The following is a 22,478-nucleotide window of genomic DNA, read 5'->3' on the forward strand; positions in this document are numbered from 1 at the left end:
ATCCTAATGCTAGTCTCTATGCATATAAAAACAGTCCCATCTTAAAGAAAGGAGGCCGCTTCTCAATATGATCAAAGTTTCATCTTGTTGTTGCAGATATTGACGCTGTGAAATTCTAAGAAAGCAGCACATCCAGCACATGTGCCAGAAGCAGAAATGCATCATTGAATTCCTGGCAAAAGTGCTTTGAGAATGATTGGTGACTATGTAGAAAAATAGATTCTGGAGCACAAAAGGTTGCCTGTTTTAATCACATCACTCCCCTCTTCCTCTCAAATTTGAGTTGGAAAAAAAAAAAAAAAGGAGGCTTTACTTTTGGAACGACTTTGTAATATATATACGTGTGTGTGTGTGACAGAGAGAGAGAAGGATCTAATGGTACCTTGTCTGCCTGGTGTTTTGAAAAAAAAAAAAAAAATCGGTTTTTCCCCCCCAAGACATTTTTGATGAGTCATACTGTCTATATAAGTAAATCCCCTGGAGAAATTCCACTTATGCTGGGTGGATTTCACTTGCCACCAGGTCTGCGCTGCTTTGTTGTTCTGCCTGTTGCTATTTGCAGCCAACAGCATAACAGAATTTCTGCTAACTTTGCAGCTTAGTAAAAACTGGTCTATTATTTCCAATCAACAGCTGACAAAAGTATTTGACAGAAATTTTGTTGTTCAGCAAACCTCTAAATATATTAATAAACCTATAAATATATTAATAAACCTCAAAAAGTATTAATAAACCTATAAATCTATATATCTATAAAAGTGAAATTGTCTGTGTGTGTAAATATCCCTACCAAACTACTCTGTCAATTTTCAGTCTACAGACTCGAGATTTGACGTAAGGGGTATTGAGATTTGGGAAAATCTTTTGAATCGGTTTTCAGACAGAAATTTGGTTGTCAAGAGGTCAAAAGTTCAACAATTTGACCTTTCCAAACTCTACCAAACTCCTCCACCAATTTTGGGTCTAAACACTTGCAATTTTAAGTACAGGTTACTTGGACATGGATCAAACTTTTTAATTTGATTTGACCCCAAAACAATAAATGTTAAGGGGTCAAAATTGGGGTCACGGTTTAAAAAAATTGACCTCTGTGGTCTCTACCAAATTACTCAGCCAATTTGTGGTTTAAATATTTGAAATTTTACATAAAGTGTAATCAGACATAGGGCAAGCTTTTTAATTGGTTTTTGACAGAAAATTTGGCTGCCAAGGGATCAAAGTTCAAAAGATTTGACCTTTGCGGTCTCTAGCCAACTATTCAGCCAATTTTGGGTCTAAACATTTGAAATTTTACATAAAGGATATTCAGACATGCAGCGAGCTTTTTAATCAGTTTTTGAGCGAAAATTTGGCTGCCAAAGGTCAAAGTTGAAAGAGTTGACGTTTGCAGACTCTACCAAACTCCTCTGCCAATTTTGGGTTTAAACACTTGAAATTTTAAATGTAGGTTATCTGGACATAGGTCAAACTTTTAAATATATATATACATGCCTGAGCAAAGTTGGGATGAACTGCTAGTATATTAACAAACCTATAAAAATATTAACAAACCTACAAAAATATTAACAAATCTATAAAAAATATTAACAAACCTACAAAAATATTAACAACCCTACAAAAATAGGAATAAACCTATAAATATGTTAACCTCTAAAAGTATTAATAAACCTCTAAAAGTATTAATAAACCTCTAAATATATTAATACACCTCTAAATATATTAATACACCTCTAAATATATTAATAAACCATAAAACTTACTAACAACACCAGACAAAGAAGATTCCACAGCTATGGTGTTAACTCAATCAGAGCAAATTTATTGCTTTAGAAATCAGAACCAGAGTTGGACATTGAAAATTTCATGAGTTGGCATTAAGTTTGAGAGCTATGATTCTATCTTTCTTATTCACCCCAAACAAGGCTTATTGCCACTTGGACATAAAAGACTACTATTTGGCACCATGTTGACAGGGGCACTATCTAGGGAGTTGAGCAGCGAGATGTCTGTTCATATTGCATTTAAATTTCTGCATGTTGGTACAGTCAAAAAAACAGAAGACAGGGACAGAATTTCAAAGTTCATGGGAAGAAACTACTAGAGCAGGAGGCTTTCCGGCATCTAAGCACCTCTATAGTGAAGGGGTGGGATTTTGCTACTTGTCAGATTAGTCAGGGGTATTTACGTCAAGGAGGCACACATGCTACGTGTTTGTCAGCGCACATTCTATTAAAGCTTGGTTGACAGTGCAGGGCATATGAGCTTGGAGATTCTTTTTTAGAGCCTGTCTAGGAGAGAGAGACTAGTGGTAGATGCACAAGTCCAGATATAGCAATAATACTCCATGCATGGGTGGATAGTAACTTTGTAAACATAAAGGATAAAAACCTATAAAAATATTAATAAATCTATAAATATATCAATAAATCTCTAAAAATATTAACAAACCTACAAACATATTAATAAACCTCTAAAAATATTAATAAACCTATAAAAGTCACACCATTCTTCTATACGGATGCGAAATCTGGCCAGTACGAGTTTGTGACCTGTGCAGACTGGAAGTTTTTGATCACCAATGTCTACGCTGCATCCTTCAGGTTCATTGGCACCAATTTGTTCCAAATGCCACCATCCGTTCATGCTGCCGGATACCATCCTTCAAATAGACACTCCTTTCGAGACATCGCTGATGGTTTGGTCACACTCTGCGCCAGCAACCAGATACCTTCATCCATGCTACCATCAAGCCAGCCCCACTACAAGGTTTGAAGAAACGACATAGTCGTCAGCTGAAAACCTGGCTCAACACAGTGAAGAAAGACCATAATCTTATCCTGTGTTCTCGCCTCTACAGAGTGCGCAGCTGGAACCGTGAATGACTGGGCCTGATATTGACCGCAGCATCTATAAGAGATGCAGAGAATTCAGTTAGAGGAGCTGCCTCAACCAACCCACAATGAACGCTGACACAACAACAACAATATTGCCTGAAGAAATCTCCAGTTACATGTAAATGGCTGATCGAAACATGCTCATGAATGTGTAGAAAGAGACATTAACGCTTATGTAAAACAAATAAAAAGTATATCTTCCCCTACTTCGGTTTGAATACTCTTGCATTAACCTTGTTAAAACTTCATTGGTTGCTTCACCACTGAAAAATATTCACCTGGAATATATATATACATATATATATATATATATATATATATATACTTTAAGGTGTGTGTATATATATATATATATATATATATATATATATATATATGTGTGTGTGTGTGTTAGAAAAGCATTTCATCCAAGGCATGAAAATTGTTAAACAAAATGTTTTTACTATAGGCTTAAAAATAAAGGTACAAGATTCAATTTGAAATTTATTTATCCTCAAAGTGCACTTTTATAAATTTTACAAAGTAAGGTATAAAAATTTAATTTAAATTGAATCAAAAAATTACCTTGGATTTATTTTATGTAATGTACATTCTGTTGCACTTTTAAAAAAAAAATCATTGAAAATTTTATATCTATATCATTAATTGCTAGATGAAAGATAATGTTTTTAAAGTGCACCAAAATGTACATTACATAAAATAAATCCAAGGTAATTTTTTGATTCAATTTAAATTAAATTTTTATACCTTACTTTGATTATATTTTAAAACTCTCATTCTCTCTATTTGAGTTTGTGTTTCTCCTCACACCACAACTCATTTTTGCAACCCCCTCTTTGTATTATTACAGGTCTGAATATTCTCTCTGTTTCAGTTTGTATTTCTCCTCACACTACAACTCATTTTTTGCAACCCCCTCTTTTTAATACAGGTCTGAATAATGAGAAAATCTGAATTTTTTTAACAAAAACTTTAAAATAACTTTTTTAGATTAAATTTTTTTAAACTTCTTTCAGAATAGAAAATATTTAAAATTTAATAAGGAACATATTTCATATAGGTTTCATTCACAAATATTCAGTACATAATGAGAAAAATAGAGATGAAAATTCCAAAAGGAGTATATAACTGATTACGGTCAATATGGCAACGAAAGTCTTTGTTATTGTTATTCTATTATTATTATTATTATTGAAAACATTTTGTGTCCTGCTCTTTCACGCGAGGACTTATATATATATATATATATATATATACTTTAAGGTATTGGAATGAATTAGATTACTGGTGAGTCCAGTGGTTTCAAGTCTTATAAAATACTGGAAGGAAAATTTCCATAAGACAATCCCAGCAAAATAAAACTGCTCAATATATTAAACAGAGCAATATATATATATATATATATGTATGTATATATATATATATATATATATATATATATATATATATATATATATATATATATATAAAACTCACAATAAGTTTACCAAGGTAATCAAAATGGTAAACTTAAAATATATTATAAATATTAAAGAGTTAATATTTACAAGAAAAGTAATCTCAACCAGATGTAAAAGCTCAATAAAACCGAAAAGGAAATAGAGCTTATAATATATATATATATATATATATATATATATACACACACACACACTGTAATCCTTTTCTTCTCTATTGGGCCTTTGGAGAGTGACTTGCTTGTTTGGAATCTAGATCAAATACTGGTGCCAACCCGTTTTATTCTGTTGGTGGCGTTGGTAATGCTTCCTTATCTTTTAATCAGATATGTACAGGGGAGACCTCGAAAAGGTTGCTCATATCGACATTGCTATGAATCCAACAGGAGCTGAATACAGCATGCTCAGTCAACAGTCTGCTTTGGCATCCATTTCACTGTGGCCACTTCCTAATTATTACTAGTTTGGGTTGGTCATTTTGTTTTATGGCATATCAACCATTTTTAGATTATTTAATACCAAATTCAGTAATTTTGGGAAAAGTTTTTATTCTTCAAGTTCTTTATATTTTCAAATATTTATTCATGAAGTTTGGTTTGATTATTTTGTAGAAGAAAATTGTTGTTTTTGTTTTTGACTTTGCAGAACATGATTGAGTTTTTCAAATAAAAAGGAAAAAAACAATAACATCAATGTTTGGTGTATTTTAGGTCATGAAGTCAGTATCTTCTGACAGTCTGATCAGATAGCATCATCTGCCCTAACAGATATTACAACTCCGGGTCAAAATGGACCTGGGAGCAATAGTAACTAAGGGGCAACTTCACATTCCCCACAGCCCCTAATTGGGACCTTCACCACTGGATACCTTTTAAAGTTCATATCCAGCATCAAAAATTACTAGTGGAAAATGTCTTAGGCCAGAGCTGGGCCATGTAAAATTTCAATGATTGGAAATGAAGTCAAAGTTTATCATTTAAATTACCATTACCACAGGCCTTCAAGTGACTTTTTTTTAAGGAAATCGCTCCACACAAGGCATGAAGCCACTTGATGTAAGGAACTAAAACAGAAATACCACTTCAAGGTAAAAAACTAGCTAATGATAAATCTTATATGGATAGATCCCAGCAAGAAAACAGCAATTCTTCCCTTTTGTCAAAAACATTGCTCATGGAGTGTGAGGACTAAAGAAGAAAATAAGGAGAGCAAGAGTTATAAGGCTGCAGAAAGTAAACAGAAGATCCACTTTCTACTCTCTAAAAAAGTATTTATTTATACAAATCTTTGAAGGCTACACAACAAATGCAGGTAGGATTTACAGGGCTCTATAGACAAATTTATTTTTAGTTGACCTTTGACAAGTAAATATTTTCATTAAATAGCCAAATAGAAAAGTTACTAGCCAAACCTACAGTATTTTTGGAATATGACATCTTCGTTCTGTGACGAGTATGTACATAATAAATTTTAAAATTAAATGAAACTTCCATGAGCAAAGTTTCTTTCCTAGAATTGCCCATCTGTGGAACATAATATTGTAGGACTGCTTCCTAGCTGGTTGTTTTTAAGTCCAATGTAAACAATAGGGCTCTATAGACAAATATATCTTTAATTGACCTTTGACAACTAAATATTTTCGTTTACTAGCCAAATAGAAAAGTTACTAGCCAAACCCACATGATTTTTGGAATATGACATCTTCGTTCTGTGATGATTATTTACATAATAAATTTTTTTAATAAGTGTAATTCTAAATATACAACAAATTTTATGTCGATACTTGAAGGTATAAACATTCTAATTTCTTCAGATGTTTTTTAAACAGTCTTCGTTAAAAAAAAGAGTATATTGTTCTATTCAACTTTTATTGTTTAAATAATTTAACTTTGTTTGCTTTATTACAAAAAACGTTGAAAAGATATTTTTCGCTCAGTAGCAAGGTTTGGAAGATTGTCAGTGAAAGAAATACAATCGCCAAAAGATAAGCGTTTCATTATTTCTTGTTGTCACTGTGAAAAATCACTTGCAAGTGCGACTATTTCAGTCGCAACGTAGAACCCTGATTTATCATTAGATATTTGAATCAAAGTTCTCCATTTTGGCAAATTTTGGGTGCTGTATGTGCTCTCTGCTTATCTTGGCATTGTTTCACACTTCTCCTTGCCACGGGATTCAAGCAGTGCCGATTCAGGAGAGGTATGGTTGAAGATTGTGCAACCCTTGCCTCATAATTACATGCGCAGCTACCTTTACAGAGGGTATCCATTGTCTTTCGAGCTTAAACAGAGGCATCAAAATTGTAAACGACAGTTGTCAATAACAAGTGTCGCATACTAAGAATGTTGTAAAAATAGGATTTCTACAGTTAAATCTTATAATTAAACTTTCCTTTTATCAAAATATAAAAATCAAATTGATCTCCCAAGAGTAATGACCTATCCTTAACAAGATATCAAATTGCCCCAAAATATCAATCCTTCAGTTTAGAAGGGAAGCTAAAACACTCAAGATATTGTTTTAATCCAGCATTCATATTAAAAAATTAAAATATTAGTAAACATTACATTTTCACATGATTGGTGGCATTTATTGGATGGATTTCTACCAGTAATTTGTTTGATTTTTGATGTTTGAATTATTATCAAAAGTCCAAATTGCAAGAATAAAACCACCATTCTTTGCGTTCTAACTCAACAAACTTGACACTACTCTGTTTCAAAGTAAACACTTTAAAATAAGTTAAAACAAAAAATTGATCCATATAGGTAGAAGAGTAAATTATCTTGCCTTTGGTAACATATTTGTTGTATATTTATTTTTTACAACCTCTTTTATTTTGTTAGCTATTGTAAAAAATGATCAAGCACTTTTGTGTCGGAGGCATTTCTGTCAAACTTATCTTTCTATTTCATTCACAATCTTATTATAATCAAATCAAACCAATTCGCCTCCTCCCTTGAGGCTTGCATTCACAAATATCAATGGGTTTAGAACTAATTTAGAAGATGCTGAATCATTTCTCTTAACAAACTCCCCAGATATCTTGGCGCTAAGTGAAACTAACCTACATTCCTCCATCTCCTCTACTTTAACATGCTCAGCTATCTTCCAGTTTGCCATAAGGACTCAGACAAACATATGCACAGACTTGAAATCTATATTCAAAAAACCCTCCCCTTGACTAAAGAATCAAATCTAGAATCAGACGATCAGGCCTTCATATGCTTTAGACTTAACCTGCAACATAGCGTTAGCTACTTATATTTTCTGAACAGGTCTCCCTCAACCCAGGACTGCAACCTAGTCAACCCAGTCTCTGACAGCATAGATACAGCACTCTCCCTTGATACTAGCACACAACTAAATGTATTTAGTTACTTTAATCTCCACCACATTAATTGGCTTACACAGATGCAGCAGGTAGCATAACACATAGCTTTTCTGTATACTCGTCTCCCAGATTGACAAGATCAACAAGCCTCACTTCTAGATCTATTTCTGACCACAGTTTCCGATGATTGTGTCACGAATGCCCATAGCCCACTCGGGAATGATCACACTGTAATCACCCTATACTCTCAACCCAAAGCTGGAGAGCCATTACTCAAAATGGCAAAGTATTATAAGAAAGCTGACTGGAAGTCACCATCTTTTCTCTTCCTGTAGAACAGTGTTCAAATGAGACCACCAAATGGTTCGAAGCAGCAATTGAAGCACATGTTTCCACATGGTAGTTCTATAGCAAACCTCACTTTCCTCAATGGCTTACTTCTACTTGCATAGCTGCCATTGCTCAAAAGCTGCATGCGTACCACAGGCTTATCCGACAAGTCCAACACAAACAGACAAAAGTTTATAGAAGCTAGAAGTAATTGCAAGAAAGAAATAGCAACAGCTAAGAGAGAATACACCGAAACCACCAGAAAATGCATTGAAGCGCAGAAATTAGGAACACAAGATTTCTGGAAATTCTACAACAGTGTAGTAAATAATAAGCAGCCAACAATTCCCACATTCTCCAATAATCATGAGGTTATTTGCACGGCAAGCAAGAAGACTAACATGCTTGCCAATCGGTTTGCCTCAAATTCTTCATTGGACCCAGCAAACCACTCCCTCCCTGATTTTCCTTTGCAAACAGAAACCACATTAGATGATCTGAAAATCACCCCTGTGCATGATATAAAAAACGTAGACACCTCAAAAGCATGTGGACCTGATCTCATCCTGACTGTACTATTAAAGAAATGCTCTACTGAGGTTGCTCCGGTTCTCTCCAAACTCTTCAACAAATGCCTTAAGAAATCTTGCTTTCCTAACTGCTGGAAAACTGCTTCTATGGTACCAGTTTACAAGAATTCTGGTGAAAAAACTGACCTATTACATTATCGCCCCATTAGCCTCCTCACTCTTTTCGCCAAAATATTTGAGTCCATAATTAATCAAGCCCTAGTCCACCACCTTACAGATGCTAAACTTTTGTCTTACCAACAATATGGATTTAGGCAAGCCCGTTCTATTGCTGATATTTTAACTGTAATCTCTGAACGTATTTACCATGCACCGGATAAAGCAGGGGAGGGTAGGGCAGTAGCTCTAGATATATCTAAGGCTTTTGACACAGTGTAGCACAAGGGTTTTCTCAGGAAAATCAGATCATATGGAATTACTGAACAAATACTTAACATAATTAAATCCTTTTTAAGAGAAAAATCCAGGTTGCCCTCAATGGTCGTACATCAAAATAATGATATAAATGCGGGTGTGTCTCAGAGATCAATCCTTGAACCTTTATTATTCCTGATAAAATTTTCTCTGAGATGGGTATATTTGCAGATGGTGCCATGCTCTATGTCAAGCATGAGGGGAAAACAAATCAACACATATCTAAAATAGGAGGACCTCCAGTCTGTAGTGAAAAAAATGGGACAAAAATGGATGATAACATTCAATGCTGCCAAGACTAAGCTTCTTTCGTTTAATAATTATAAGAAACCTTCTCAATTACCAATAGCTGTGGCTGATGAGACATTAACTGAAAGTATTTCATTCAAATTCCTTGGCTTAACATTCACAGGGAACATAAGTTGGAACAGATACATCAAGAGCATTGCCACGGTTGCTGCGAGCAAGGTAAGGCTCTCTCGAGAAAGTTACACCTGAAAGTATCCTGTATCTCTACAATGCCACCATTTGCCTGTTAGTTTTAACTAAACAAAAAATATATGAATAAACACAATTGCCCAATTACGTTTACACATTTATTATACACTGACAAACATTTAAACAACAATAAAACACAATACAATAGCGACAGTTCGATAAGACTCACCGACTGGTGGAAAAAGTTCTCAGAGCTCGCCTCGTGGTGGAACGAAGGTTCTCCTCTTCTTGAGAGGAAAAAGGCAACACGTCTGCCGTGACCAAAAGGAAAAACCAACCAGCCTTAGCGCAGGGGTAGATTACTCCTCCCCGGTGTCCTCTAATTTTTAGTCCCCTACAACACACACCCCAAAAATACGGAGTACTTTTAATTGAATGTTGTGAGAGGATTGTTTTTTTTTGGGGGGGTTTTTTTATGTAGAGACAAAGTCTCCTAAATGGGCAGGCCATTTTACCTGTCTGCCCGAACGTGTTTTTTTATAAGGGCGTTTTTCCAATGTCACTTCGACTGGCATCCTTTGTGAGGGATCTACTTCTAAATATGCATCCTCGAGTGTTGCGGGTTTCAACCTGTCAATTGAGATATTTTGTTCTTCGTCCTTAATGAGAACGCTGAAATACTTCTTGTTTTTCTTGTTGACTTTAAAAGGTCCGCGGTACTGTGGTTGCAGGGTATGCGACCTAGCTGTATCGCGAACAAACACGTGTGCATGTCTCTAGTGCCTTTGGCACATATGTGTTAGCGCACTTGTTTATTCCTAATGGAGAATATGCCATTTTGGCCATGGTTCTTGTCAGTCTATCAACAAATGATGCAGGGTCCCAAACTTTATTTGGTGCATCACAAAAGTATTGTGCTGGCAGGCGTAGTGTGGTACCATACAGCGCTTCTGCTGCTGAGCAATTCATATCCTTCTTCACTGCTGTGCGCAAACCCAGCAAAATTAGAGGAAGGTGTTCTAACCACTTTGTATTGCTGGTAAGCACTGCACGTAAAGAGGCCTTTAGGCTGCGATGTAGACGTTCGACTGCTCCGTTTGCTTGTGGATGGTATGCTGTCGTGTGTATACTTCTGGTGCCCAAAAGTCCTGAGAGTTTATGAAACAGTTTGGACTCGAACTGTCTACCTCAGTCAGTTGTCACATTTTCCGGGACACCGAATCTTGCTACCCATCCAGCGAGGAAATTTCTGGCTGTTGTGTATGCTGTCATATCCGGCATTGGTAAGGCTTCAAACCACCTTGAAAATCTGTCGACACATGTCAAAAGATAGCATTGGCCTTCACATGTCGGAAATGGACCAGTGATGTCAAGGTGTATGTGCTTGAACCTCTCATCAGGTACTGGAAATGTGCCTAGTGGCGCACGTGTATGTCGGCAGACCTTGGCCTTTTGACACTGCACGCACTTCTTTGTCTATTCTCGCACGTCTGCTTTCATCCTCGGTCAGACATACCTGTCTGTCATCAAACGTATCGACGCATTGGCCCCTAGGTGTGATAACCCGTGTACCGCGTTGAATATGTCTTTCCTTAAGGATGCTGGAACATATGGGCGCAGTTTATTAGTGCTGATATCACACATTATTTTTCTAGGGCTATTGGGGTGTGCCATTTTCACCAGCTGCAGTGATGTTCCATTATTCTGCAGAAGCTTCTGCAGGTGCTCGTCTTTTTCTTGCTCCATAGCTAAGGTGTTGGCTTCGACGGAAGGTCCCAATGTGAAGGAGTTTATTCCTCGTGACAGTGTATATTGTCAGCTCCCTTCACGAGTCTGACATCCGACGTAAACTATAGGATATAGTCCAACTGACGAACCTCTCGGGGAGAGTATTTGTCTGAGGAGGACTGCAGAGCACCTAATAGAGGCTTGTGGTCAGTCACCAAGTAGAATGGCTGTCCCTCTAGGAGCTGCCGATAATGTCTTATTGTGGAAAACGAGGCCAACAACTCTCTGGAAAATGTGCTATAGCGTTTCTGCGTCAGTCAATTTCCTGAAGAAGAAAGAAATAGGTCGCCAGTTCCCATTACATTTTTGCTGCAGGACTCCTCCAATTCCAGTTGCAGCTGCATCTACTGCCAGGCAAAGTTCACTATCGGGTTGAATGTGGGACAGCTTTGCGGTGTCTTCTGACATGGCCTTTACTTTGTTGAATGCTGCTATTGCTTCCTCCGATAGTGTAATGTTGCAGTTCTTCACATTTGGGCAACATGAGGGAGAAACCTACGATAGAAGTTAACTAATCCTAAAAATTGCCGCAACTGTCTCATTGTAGCAGGAATAGGGAAATCTCGGATGGACTTGACTGTCTCTGGGGATGGGGAAATTCCCTTCTCTGAAATATGGTGCCCCAAAAATATAACCTCGGATTGATCAAAAGTACATTTTGATGGATTTAAAACAACACCACATTGGTTCAGGCGATCGAATACTTGGTGCACATGATCTATGTGTTCCTGCCTATTCCTGCTAGCAATGAGGACGTCATCTATGTATGCACACACAAATGGCAAGTCTCGCAGAACCTGGTTTATAAAACGTTGGAACGTTTGAGCTGCGTTGCGTAAACCAAATGGAACACGCAAAAATTCAAACATTCCAAATGGTGTGGTAATTGCCGTTTTGGGAATATGTTCGGGCTCCACAGGGATCTGGTGGTATGCCCGAATAAGGTCTAATTTAGTAAAGACCCTATTATTCTGGGCCACTGCTGTTATATCTTGGATATGTGGTACTGGGTACCTATCCGGTTTCGTAGCGGCATTTAAAGCTCGGTAGTCCCGCCATGCATTTGGACCCTTACTAACAAGATGAAGAGGCGAGGCCTATTCGCTAGTTGAAGGACGAACTATGCCAAGCTGCATCATCTGCTGAAATTCTGCTTTCTCAGCCTTTATTTTTTCAGGTGTTAAACGTCTGGCTGTACAATGGACAGGTGGGCCTTTTGTCTCAATGTAAGGAGTTACAGTGTGTGGTAACACTTCCTTGTGAAAGGAGGGGACCGATATTGAAGGATATTCCTTCAACAGACTCAGGAAGGCTTCGTCCTGGTCTGCATGTGCTACCTGTGGACCTAATGGTGTGCCAGTCCCCACCACCCCACATGCTGCAAGTTGTGTGCTTGGATCTCGGAGACACTGGCCTGACATATCTACTACCAGGCCAAATGCTTGCAGAAAGTCAGTACCCAGTATAGCACTGCTTACGTCAGCCACTATGAAAACGTGGATAAACGATCTGCGTAAACCCAAGTTAAGGTCCATGCACCTCTCCCCATAAGTCCGTATTATCGAACCGTTTACAGCTCGCAGTGTAAATTTACAGGGAGGAGACCTTTTGTCCACTGATGTTGCCGGGATAAGGGAAACTTGTCCCCCACTTTCCACCAAAAACGAGATGCCTGTATTTTTATCTACAACATAAAGTAGGCGACCAGAGCAGGATGCACCGACAGTTGATGCCGCTCTCGTCTGTCGGTTTAGGCTTTTCCCTGCCCCTTATAGTTGCAAGGTGGAATACAAGAGTTGGCATTTTCGCCAAATCTCTTGTGCTTCCAACAAATAGCTTCTTGCTTGCGTTCCCAGGACTGGCTGCGACCTCCTCTGTTGCCATGTCACTGCTTCTGTTTTAATGATAGTCTGCCGATGTCTTCCACCATTCTGTCCATACGGGCTTCCAACTGTTTTTGGCCCTCCATTAATTTTTCTAGAAGCTCGTCTCTTCCAGAGGTCTTCACGCTGAATACTGCAGACGATAGTGTGGATAATATGTCTGCAATGTGATCTGCTATCACGGCGAGTTGTTCCACCGGCGTGGACTCGTCCTGAGCAGCGATAGCCACCTTGGGATCCGTTGGAGGAAAATATGCTTAACGATGATTTTATCCACCTTCACCTTCAACTAATTTTTGTAACCGTTTTAGAAATTGGGACGGCTTGCTATCTCCCAGGGTCTCTTGTTCCAACAACTGCGAAATACGCTTATGTGTGGAAACAGTCACAGCAGTCATGACTCTCTCCTTAAGTACATCATAGGGCTTTTCTGTAGGTGGAGAGATTATTAACTCTCTTACCTCAGTAATTGTATCCTGAGGTAAAATGGATGTGACGTAACAGAATTTCTCTGCCTGGTTGTCAATCGATTTTTGTTTGAAAAATAAATCGAGTTGAGCAAAAAACAAAGCAGGGTCGTCGCAAACTAACGAGGCATTAACGTTACAAGTTATCGCCATTTTAAAAAAAATATATTTATTTATTTATTTTACCGCACTGGAAACTACAACAGTCTAACAGCAGGGCATGGAAAGAAAGGAATAGTAATAATACAACCTGGAGGGTAAAGGGGCACAGAGACAGAACGCAACGTACTCGCCCATATCAGCCAATCCTGTATCAGGCGCTGAATTTGACAGGAATACTGACAGCCGTTTCAGGAACAAAATTTTCCTATAAGGGATAATTTAGTTTCGAAAAAAAAAAACTTGTTGCATTTGTTGTGCACGATTAAAACAAAACCCTTGTTCTATCCTTATTCTATTGACAAAAATATGTAAAGAATAGAAGAAAAATCGTGTTGCTATCTTAATTACGCTACCCTACGAATTTTTATTTAGGGAATAATAATTAGAATTCTAGAAATAAAATTTACATCCTAACTTTTTCTTATTGTTCATAAAAATATTATTTTACTTTTTTTTTTAACAGAACTTATTATGTATGTGCGTGTACATATATATTTTCTCAGAGTCACCAATTTGTTAGTTTTAACTAAACAAAAAATATATGAATAAACACAATTGCCCAATTACGTTTACACATTTATTATACACTGACAAACATTTAAACAACAATTAAACACAATACAATAGCGACAGTTCGATAAGACTCACCGACTGGTGGAAAAAGTTCTCGGAGCTCACCTCGTGGTGGAATGAAGGTTCTCTTCTTGAGAGGGAAAAGGCAACACGTCTGCCCGTGACCAAAAGGAAAAACCAACCAGCCTTAGAGCAGGGGCAGATTACTCCTCCCCAGTGTCCTCTAATTTTTAGTCCCCTACACGCCCATGTTTGGAGTATTGTTGTCACATTTGGGCAGGTACATCTGCTACTAGTCTCTCACTCCTAGACAGGGTTCAAAAGAGAGTCACCAACCTCCCGAACTGTCAGCTAGGCTTCAGCCTCTCTACCACCAATGAAATGTTGCATTCCTTTGCCTGTTTTACAAGTATTTTAATAAAAAGTGCTTTGACAAACTACAAGCCCTTGAACCTCGTTTATGTAAATACCCCTCTGAGAAGCAGCAAAACCCCATCCCTACACAGTAGAGATCCACAGATGCCAGAAAACCTAATCAAATAGTTTCTTCCTCAGAACTGCTAGACTTTGGAATACCTCCCCCTGGTTCCTGCTTCCCCAAACTGTACTGAGATGCAGAAGTTCAAGTGTAATATAAACAGATGTTTTGCTGTTCAACTCCCTACAGTGTATCCCTGAAGTTATATCCCAGATAGTAGCCCCCTACATCAAAGTGGCACCAAGCCTTGTTTGGAGTGAAAATGCAAAAAGAAAAAAATTCAGAGTTGTTTAAATGTCAAGGTGATAGGTTCTTGTTTCTCCCCTAGCCATGACCTAGAATCGAATAATGTTTTTAGTTCACACACATCTACCAACTCTACAGATTTTCATATTTTTTGTTGATGTAACTCTTTCCAGCTCATTTGCGTTTTATTAATGAAACTATGAATAAAATAGATATAAATTGTAATGACGAAAGTTTGTCCTCATAATCCAACAATGGTAAACCATTTTCCTCCCTATAATTCATAACCCTTCTCCGGCGACACTTTAGCCTTCCCCTGCCATCCAACTCTGCTACTTTAACTATCTTATATCTACTAACTCAATTACTAATGATGGGATGATTCTAATATTTTCCTCCCCTGATTCCGATACAATTACTGATTCCGTATTAAATTCTTGGTTCCGATACAATTACAGATTCCGATACTTTATAAATCTCTAAATAACGTTATTTTTATCCCGATTGCTTTGAAAACACATGTTAAATACACAGATATTTTCTTAAATGTAAAAATACTTGTAGGGGATGATCTATAGATTTTAGTTTTAACATAAGCTTCAAAATCAATAAATATTTATTCTATTATCATTACTACCAGCATTGGAAGATTTTGCTTTAAACAAAATTAAAAGAATCGTTTTTGACATCGAAAAGAGGAACAATTTTTTTCTGATACCGATACAATCAAAAGTCCAATTTTTCCAATTTTTGATTCCGATTAATTGTCCCAACTCTAGCAAGCACTCTCATTCATTTTCAGAATGTGATCATAGCAATGAATTTTCCTATTTTATACACTCTTCCCTCTCTCTTTCCCTCTCCTCCTACTACTTATCAATTGCCCTGTAATTAAGTTATTGCAGGATATGAAATGTCTGGACAGATTAAATCTACCATATCAGTTCTGGTACCCTGTTGACAAGGCTGGATATACCAAAGCTTGATGATCTAATCATCAGCTGACTATAATTGGTTTAACCAAACTGAGATGAGCAACTTTTGGATAAGAAAATACAGAGACCTTGAAGTGGTTTGGTTGTTTTGTTTTACAGCATATCAACCCTTTTTGGGTTGTTTAATGCCAAGTCCAGTAATTTTGGAAAAAGGTTTTATTTTTCTAAGTTTTTTTATATCTTCATGGTGTTTGGTTTGGTAGTTTTGTAGAGAAAAATATTGTTCTTCGTTTTTGACTTTGCAGAACATGAGTTTTGCAAAGGGAAAGGAAAAAAAAACAAAAAAAAAACATCAATGTTTGTTGGATTTTAGGTCGGGAAGCTAGTATCTTCAGACAGCCTGATTTGGTAACACTAGCGACCTTGGGATGGAAAGCCAGAGGAAAGTTGGACAAAAAAATAAATAAATAAATTCTTTTTTTATTTTAAAACCATCATAGATGTTAGCCAATGGAATTTAAATGGCATCAGTTCTCAAGACCGCCACACTTGGAGATTGAGATTGCAGGCTGCCAGAAAATCTCAGATTCCTCACCAAAGGAAATGAGGATAAAATGGATGTTGCTGTTGCTGCTGCTGCTCCACCTGTGATGTCATTCAGATAAAATGTCATAAAACATCTTTCTCTCTCTTCTGATACATTATATAATCACTTTGTGACATCATCCACTATGCATGGTTATTCCCTATCTGTGCACTGCTGATGCCATTCAGTATGCATGAGAGACAGAGAAACGCAATCAACAATATATTAGTAGTAGTAGTATACTTGAACACCACTCCCTCGGCCAAGGTTTTAGATGGTTTTATCCAGTAGGATTTTTCTTCCCTCTCTCACTTGTTTTGATAAATTTTTGTGACTTCATCCACTGTGTACAATTATCCCCCTGTAACTTAATGGATGATGTCATAAAACTTTGTCATCCAGTGTGCCAAGGAAAACGTTAAGAACCAAACAAGATCCACAAGCTCCGTCAGGGGCTTATCCTTGGCACAAAAGCGAATGTGATCTCTGTCATTGTTAAGATGGCTTGTTCCCTGTTGGCTGAAGTATGTTTCTTGTCCTGTGCAGTTCTAGGAGGTCCACCCTCCCAGGCTTTGTCTTCTTGCTAATCGCCTGAGGCGCCCCTCCCATAAAATGCAAAGAAGGCTGCCCAAGCATTTTTTGTAGGTCTCAAAGTGCTCTTCCGCTAGAATGCTGGTTCTTCAAATCCTACTTCCAACCCTTATGTCACATCATCTCGTCATGGAAAGGAGATAAATAATACTAAACAAGCTCCAACGACTTTTAATAGATTGATAGATATATACTAGACCACCGATTGGATTAGTATTTGCTATGTATTATTTAATCTCTCTTTTCCTTTCCTTTGTCATTTTTTTGCAATTTTTGGATATATTACTAATTTCGACATGACAGCTAAGTAAGTAATATTTCGATTTTCGTTCTTATTGCGAAGAAGCGACAAAAATAATAAATAGATAGTTTGAATTGAAATTCATGACAATGGCGGGAAATGGTGACGATAGTCGGGTGCGATTAAAACTTTAGATGATTGTGTAGATTAGTGATGTTTTAAACCAACGCAATTCAGGTGAAAACATTACGTACGTGTCATGTCGAAATTAGTATAAGTTCCAAATAAAAGTATGAAAAATGATCCAGTAGCAAAATAATTACAAGTAAAAACAAAATTTATTGAATTATCGAGTTTTATTGCATATTATTATTAATATGGAAGAGTTTTGCGACCAATTCAGGACAAACTGACTTATCTCCCTTGAGATAAGGGTCCGCCATTTTTAAACACAAAATGTTAGAGAGTAGTTTAGTTGTGGATGATATTTTGTTAAAAATACAGGGTATATTCTTTACAATAGACAGAGATACAAAAAAGTGACAAAGAAACAAATATACAACTAAATGTTACCAAAGACAAGATTAATTACTCTTCTACCTACCTGAATTAGTTTGTGTGTGGTGTGTGTGCTTTAACTTATTTTAAAGCGTTTCTGTTTTTAGTTTGAAACACAAATAGTGCCGAGTCGAGTTGCTAAGTTAGAACGAGAACAAGATCGTTGACATGAGAGAGTCATCTGAGGAGACTCGATAATCAGTCAAAACTCGAAAATGAAACAAAATACTGATAGAGAAATCCACTCAATAGCAACTAGACGCTATTTGTGTTCGAAACAGATAAACGCTTTAAAATACGTTAAAATACACAGACAAAAAAAAATGGTGGTACTTGTGCATTTACTTGTTGAAATAATGTTAATATTTAGGAAAGCCATTCTTAACATGGGAAAGGTGGGCGTTTTGCAATTATTCTGTACGTTCACCTAATAATTTAAGAAAAAAAAAAGCGTAAATTTTTACGACGTGCCCCAGCGTATTATAAACACTCCAACCTCCACATGTTAAGAACGGCTTTCAGAATAAAGACCCCCTAACCTCGAAAGCCGTTCTTAACATGGGAAGGTTGGGAGGGGTGTTTATTCCGAAAGCCGTTCTTAACATGGGGTGGTTGGGGGGGGTTATACTACGTTGGGACAGGTCGTAAAAAAATACAAAAAAAAGAAAAGAGCGTAAAACTTGAATTTAACTGTAAAATACTATTTAAGGAAGTGCATATAAGCACAAAAAACTTATCCAGGTAGGTAGAAGAGTAACTTATCTTGTCTTTGGTAACATTTAGCTGTTATATATTTGTTTCTTTGCCACGTTTTCGATTTGTTGTTATGGCCAACTTGTTGTAGTCGCAGTAAAAACAAGATTTAAAATTCGCTCCACGTGTAAAGATGTTTTTCCCCCGCAACAATTCAGTTTTAGCTCACAAAAAATAAATTCAAATTAAACTTTGCAAGTCAACAAAAATAAGGGTTGAAAAATTCAAAATAATTTAAATATTTTCTCCTTAAAAGAAGTTAGGTTTTCTTCAAGGGTGCTGGCCTGGCGCCCTTATTCCGATTTTTTGATCGTAGGATGTGATCGGTGGGGTGGGGTGGGCTTTCTCCCCAATTATTATAAATGATTGCCCACCAAAAATAACAATTATTTTTATTTTATTTTTTTTATTTTTTAAATCAGGCTTTTTTTTCAAGCAAAGTCCCCCGACGGTTCCTGCGGGCCTGTCAGACTGAACAGTAAAAACCTCGTTTCATAAACATATTTTTATTATAAAAGTTCAAATTAAGATTTATATTGATCGGCGGCGCTTGTTTAGAGAGGCGACAGATGGATTGGTGAGTTGACAGATCGATTTTTTAAATATGTCGTTTTAAACGAAAACAATATGACGTACTTATTTGCCATGCCGAAAATATATTTAAAAAATTCGAGTAGAAAGTTACTTATAGTTAAAAGTAATTTTTACGGAGAATTGGGTATTTTTCTTTACCGTTATAAAGTACCCATTCGCAAGGGACACAACTCAGAAACGAATATTTCAGATTACTTGTTCATGGCGAATATTTGTTGTCTATAGCGATATAGACTTTTTTTTTTTTTTTACTAAAAACACAATAGCAGCAGTTCCATTCAGTAAATTTTCGTAATTTTTGGATATATTACTACTTTCGACGTGACAATTAAGTACGTAATATTGTTTTTTCTTAAAAACAAAAACAAAAAAAAACATTTTTAAAAATCGATCAGTACGCTCTATCTTAAGAAACACCAAAAATTATTTTTCAAGCATTAAATAAATTCTTGAAAAACAAATAAAAACGTACTGACATGTGCGTATTTTTTCTTTTTATTTTACGAATAAAGAACGAAAAAAAAAATTCTCACCAGATGTGAATCCCATTTCGCATATTCCACAGTAAGGCATTATGAGAAGATGATTAATTCGAGTTATACAAAGACTTTTTTTTTAATATAAAATGGTTTCCATCGATAAATAAAAGAATTCGTCTCCAAAGAGGAAAATGTCAACAAGAAGGTTTTTGTTTGACTAAAAAGATGCGAAAATAATGACGTATGAATTATCTCCCCTTCTATAGATGGCGCTTTCGTCACACCTTCAGCGTTTTGCGTGGTTTTTCTGCAAATTTCCTATTTTAGTTTTTTTTTTATTATTATTATTATTATTATTATTATTATTATTATTATTATTATTATCATCATCATCATCATCATCATCATCATCATCATCATCATCAACTAGTAAGGCTAACTAGCGTTCCCTGGGATGGTGTAAAAGAAAATAGAATAGTTAAAAACCACAACATTAGTGTAGTAACAACACTAACAAGGCATCGAAAACAAACAAATGATACAATAAATAAGTTTTACCGATTTAATTTTCTACCGACCTGCATAGTTTTACAATTCTAAAACGTTTTGTAAGGGTTTTTTTTTTTTTTTTTTTTTACAGAATTTGTTTTAGAGTCTCAAAAGCTTTACAATGTAATAACCAAACTCATGCGGATATAAGGTTCAAAATATTACAACTCATTTTTAAAAGATCTAGATCTAAGTCTTTTGACAGGGTATGGCATGAAGGTCTTCTCAGGAAAATCAGATCATACGATATCACTGGAAGAATACTTAATATACTTAGATAAGAGAAGAATCTAGGTTGTCCTCGATGATCGTACATCTAAACAATATGATATAAATGCGGGAGTGCCTCCTTGAACCTCTATTATTCCTAATATTCATAAATGACCTCCCTGACAAAATTGTCTGTGAGATGCGTATATGTGCTGATGACGCCACGCTCTATAACAGACACAACAGAAAAACAAATTAACACTTATCTAAAGAAATGGCAGAAACACTAGAGGACGACCTCCAATCTGTAGTGGAATGAGGACAAAAATGGATGGTCACATTCAATGCTGCCAAGACTAAACTTGTTTCCTTCAATAACTACAAGAAACCTTCTCTACCACCAATAGCAATAGCCAAAGACTCTTTATCTGAAAGTACATCTTTTAAACTCCTCAGCCTAACGTTCACAGGAAACATGAGTTGAACAATTACATTGAGAGCATTGCCAGGACCACTGTGAAAAAGGTAGGTTCTCTCTACCGTGCTAGAAAGCTACTAATGCCCGAAAGTATCCTGTATCTCTATAAGGCCACCATTCGCCCATGTATGGAGTATTGTTGTCATATTTGGACTGGTTCATCTGCTACTAGTCTCTCACTCCTAGACAAGGTTCAAAAGAGAGTCGCCAACCTGATAGGTCCTGAACTGTCATCTAAACTTCAGCCTCTGCTCATCAACGAAATGTAGCATCCCTCTGTCTGTTCTACAAGTACTTTAACGGTGAATGCTCTGACGAACTGCAAGCACTTGTACCTCCTCGACGTAAATACCCCCGACAAGCAGCAAAATCCCACCCCTTCACAGTTGAGATCCCTAGATGTAAGAGAGCCTTCTACTCCAGTAGTTTCTTCCCCAGAACCGCTAGACTTCGGAATTCCCTTCCGGTTTCCTGCTTCCCCAACTGTACTGACATGCAGAAGTTCAAGTGTAAAGTGAACCAACATCTTGCTGCCCAACTCCCCACATAGGACCCCTGTAGCTTATGTCCCTGATAGTAGCCCCCTACATCAAAGTTGCAATGAGCCTTGTTTGGGGTGAAAATGTAAAAAAAAAAAAAAAAAAAAGAAAAAAGAAAGAAAAAACCGGTAAAAGTTGCACAGGACGCTCTGTTTTATCAGTTGTTTTAAAAATGGAACGGAAATTTAAATTTTGTTTCGTATTAATTTTTTTTTTTAATTGCGGATGCGCCCAAAAAATCGAAAGTAATTGATAAAATGATAGAAAATAAGTTAAAATAATGGATGGCATGACCATCGATATGTGCACAAGTTGCAGAATTTTTATGCAGTAGAAAAATTTTGGGAACAAGAAGATTTAAGTAGGAGGTTTCTGAATGAACATGGAGTATTGTCCAAAATGGTCATATATCCGAAGTACAAAAAATTCCGAAAGCCGTTCTTAACATGAGGCAGTTGGAGGTGTTTATTCATTGTAAGCATACCTGAAAACTTTAAAAGTCGACATTTCCTATGTGAACGGTAAGTTGGACTTACGGAAAAAAATACCAAAAGATATACCAAATTGACTTTTTTGTTTAAGAATTAAATTATTTCGTTTTTTGTTAATAAAATTTTATTTTCATAAAAAAAGAAAAATTTTGTTTATTTATATGAAAAGTACTGTAGGGGGCTTGGTCGACATTTACCGATGCCTGGTATCATAGTTGTGATGTGAGCATAGGTAAATGTTTCCCAAACCCCTAACAAAAAATAAAAATAAAAAGGTTGTCAGAAACAACATTGAGGTGAAGGCGAGTTTAAAAGTTCAATCTTTAACTTTTATTTAATCATAGAAAGAAATAATGTTTGTAACTTCTTGTCTGGTCCCTAAGACTTTATATATATATATATATATATATATATATATAT

The 22,478-nt window shown here is 36.4% G+C and overlaps 1 protein-coding gene across 1 annotated transcript in view; it reads right to left on the reverse strand.

The window, feature by feature from the left end:
- The window catches only part of LOC145246661 (speckle targeted PIP5K1A-regulated poly(A) polymerase-like), a 72,902-nt gene extending 52,834 nt beyond the window's left edge, over positions 1–20,068 (reverse strand). Inside the window, exon 1 of the mRNA XM_080108372.1 lies at positions 19,846–20,068. Within this exon, the coding sequence (XP_079964498.1) occupies positions 19,846–19,885 (40 nt within the window). The 5' untranslated portion in view covers positions 19,886–20,068. The remainder of the gene's footprint in view (positions 1–19,845) is intronic.
- Positions 20,069–22,478: the final 2,410 nt, after the last annotated feature.

This window comes from Euprymna scolopes, chromosome 24, assembly GCF_053919585.1.
Source record: "Euprymna scolopes isolate OS-2025 chromosome 24, ASM5391958v1, whole genome shotgun sequence".
NCBI lineage: Eukaryota > Metazoa > Mollusca > Cephalopoda > Sepiida > Sepiolidae > Euprymna > Euprymna scolopes.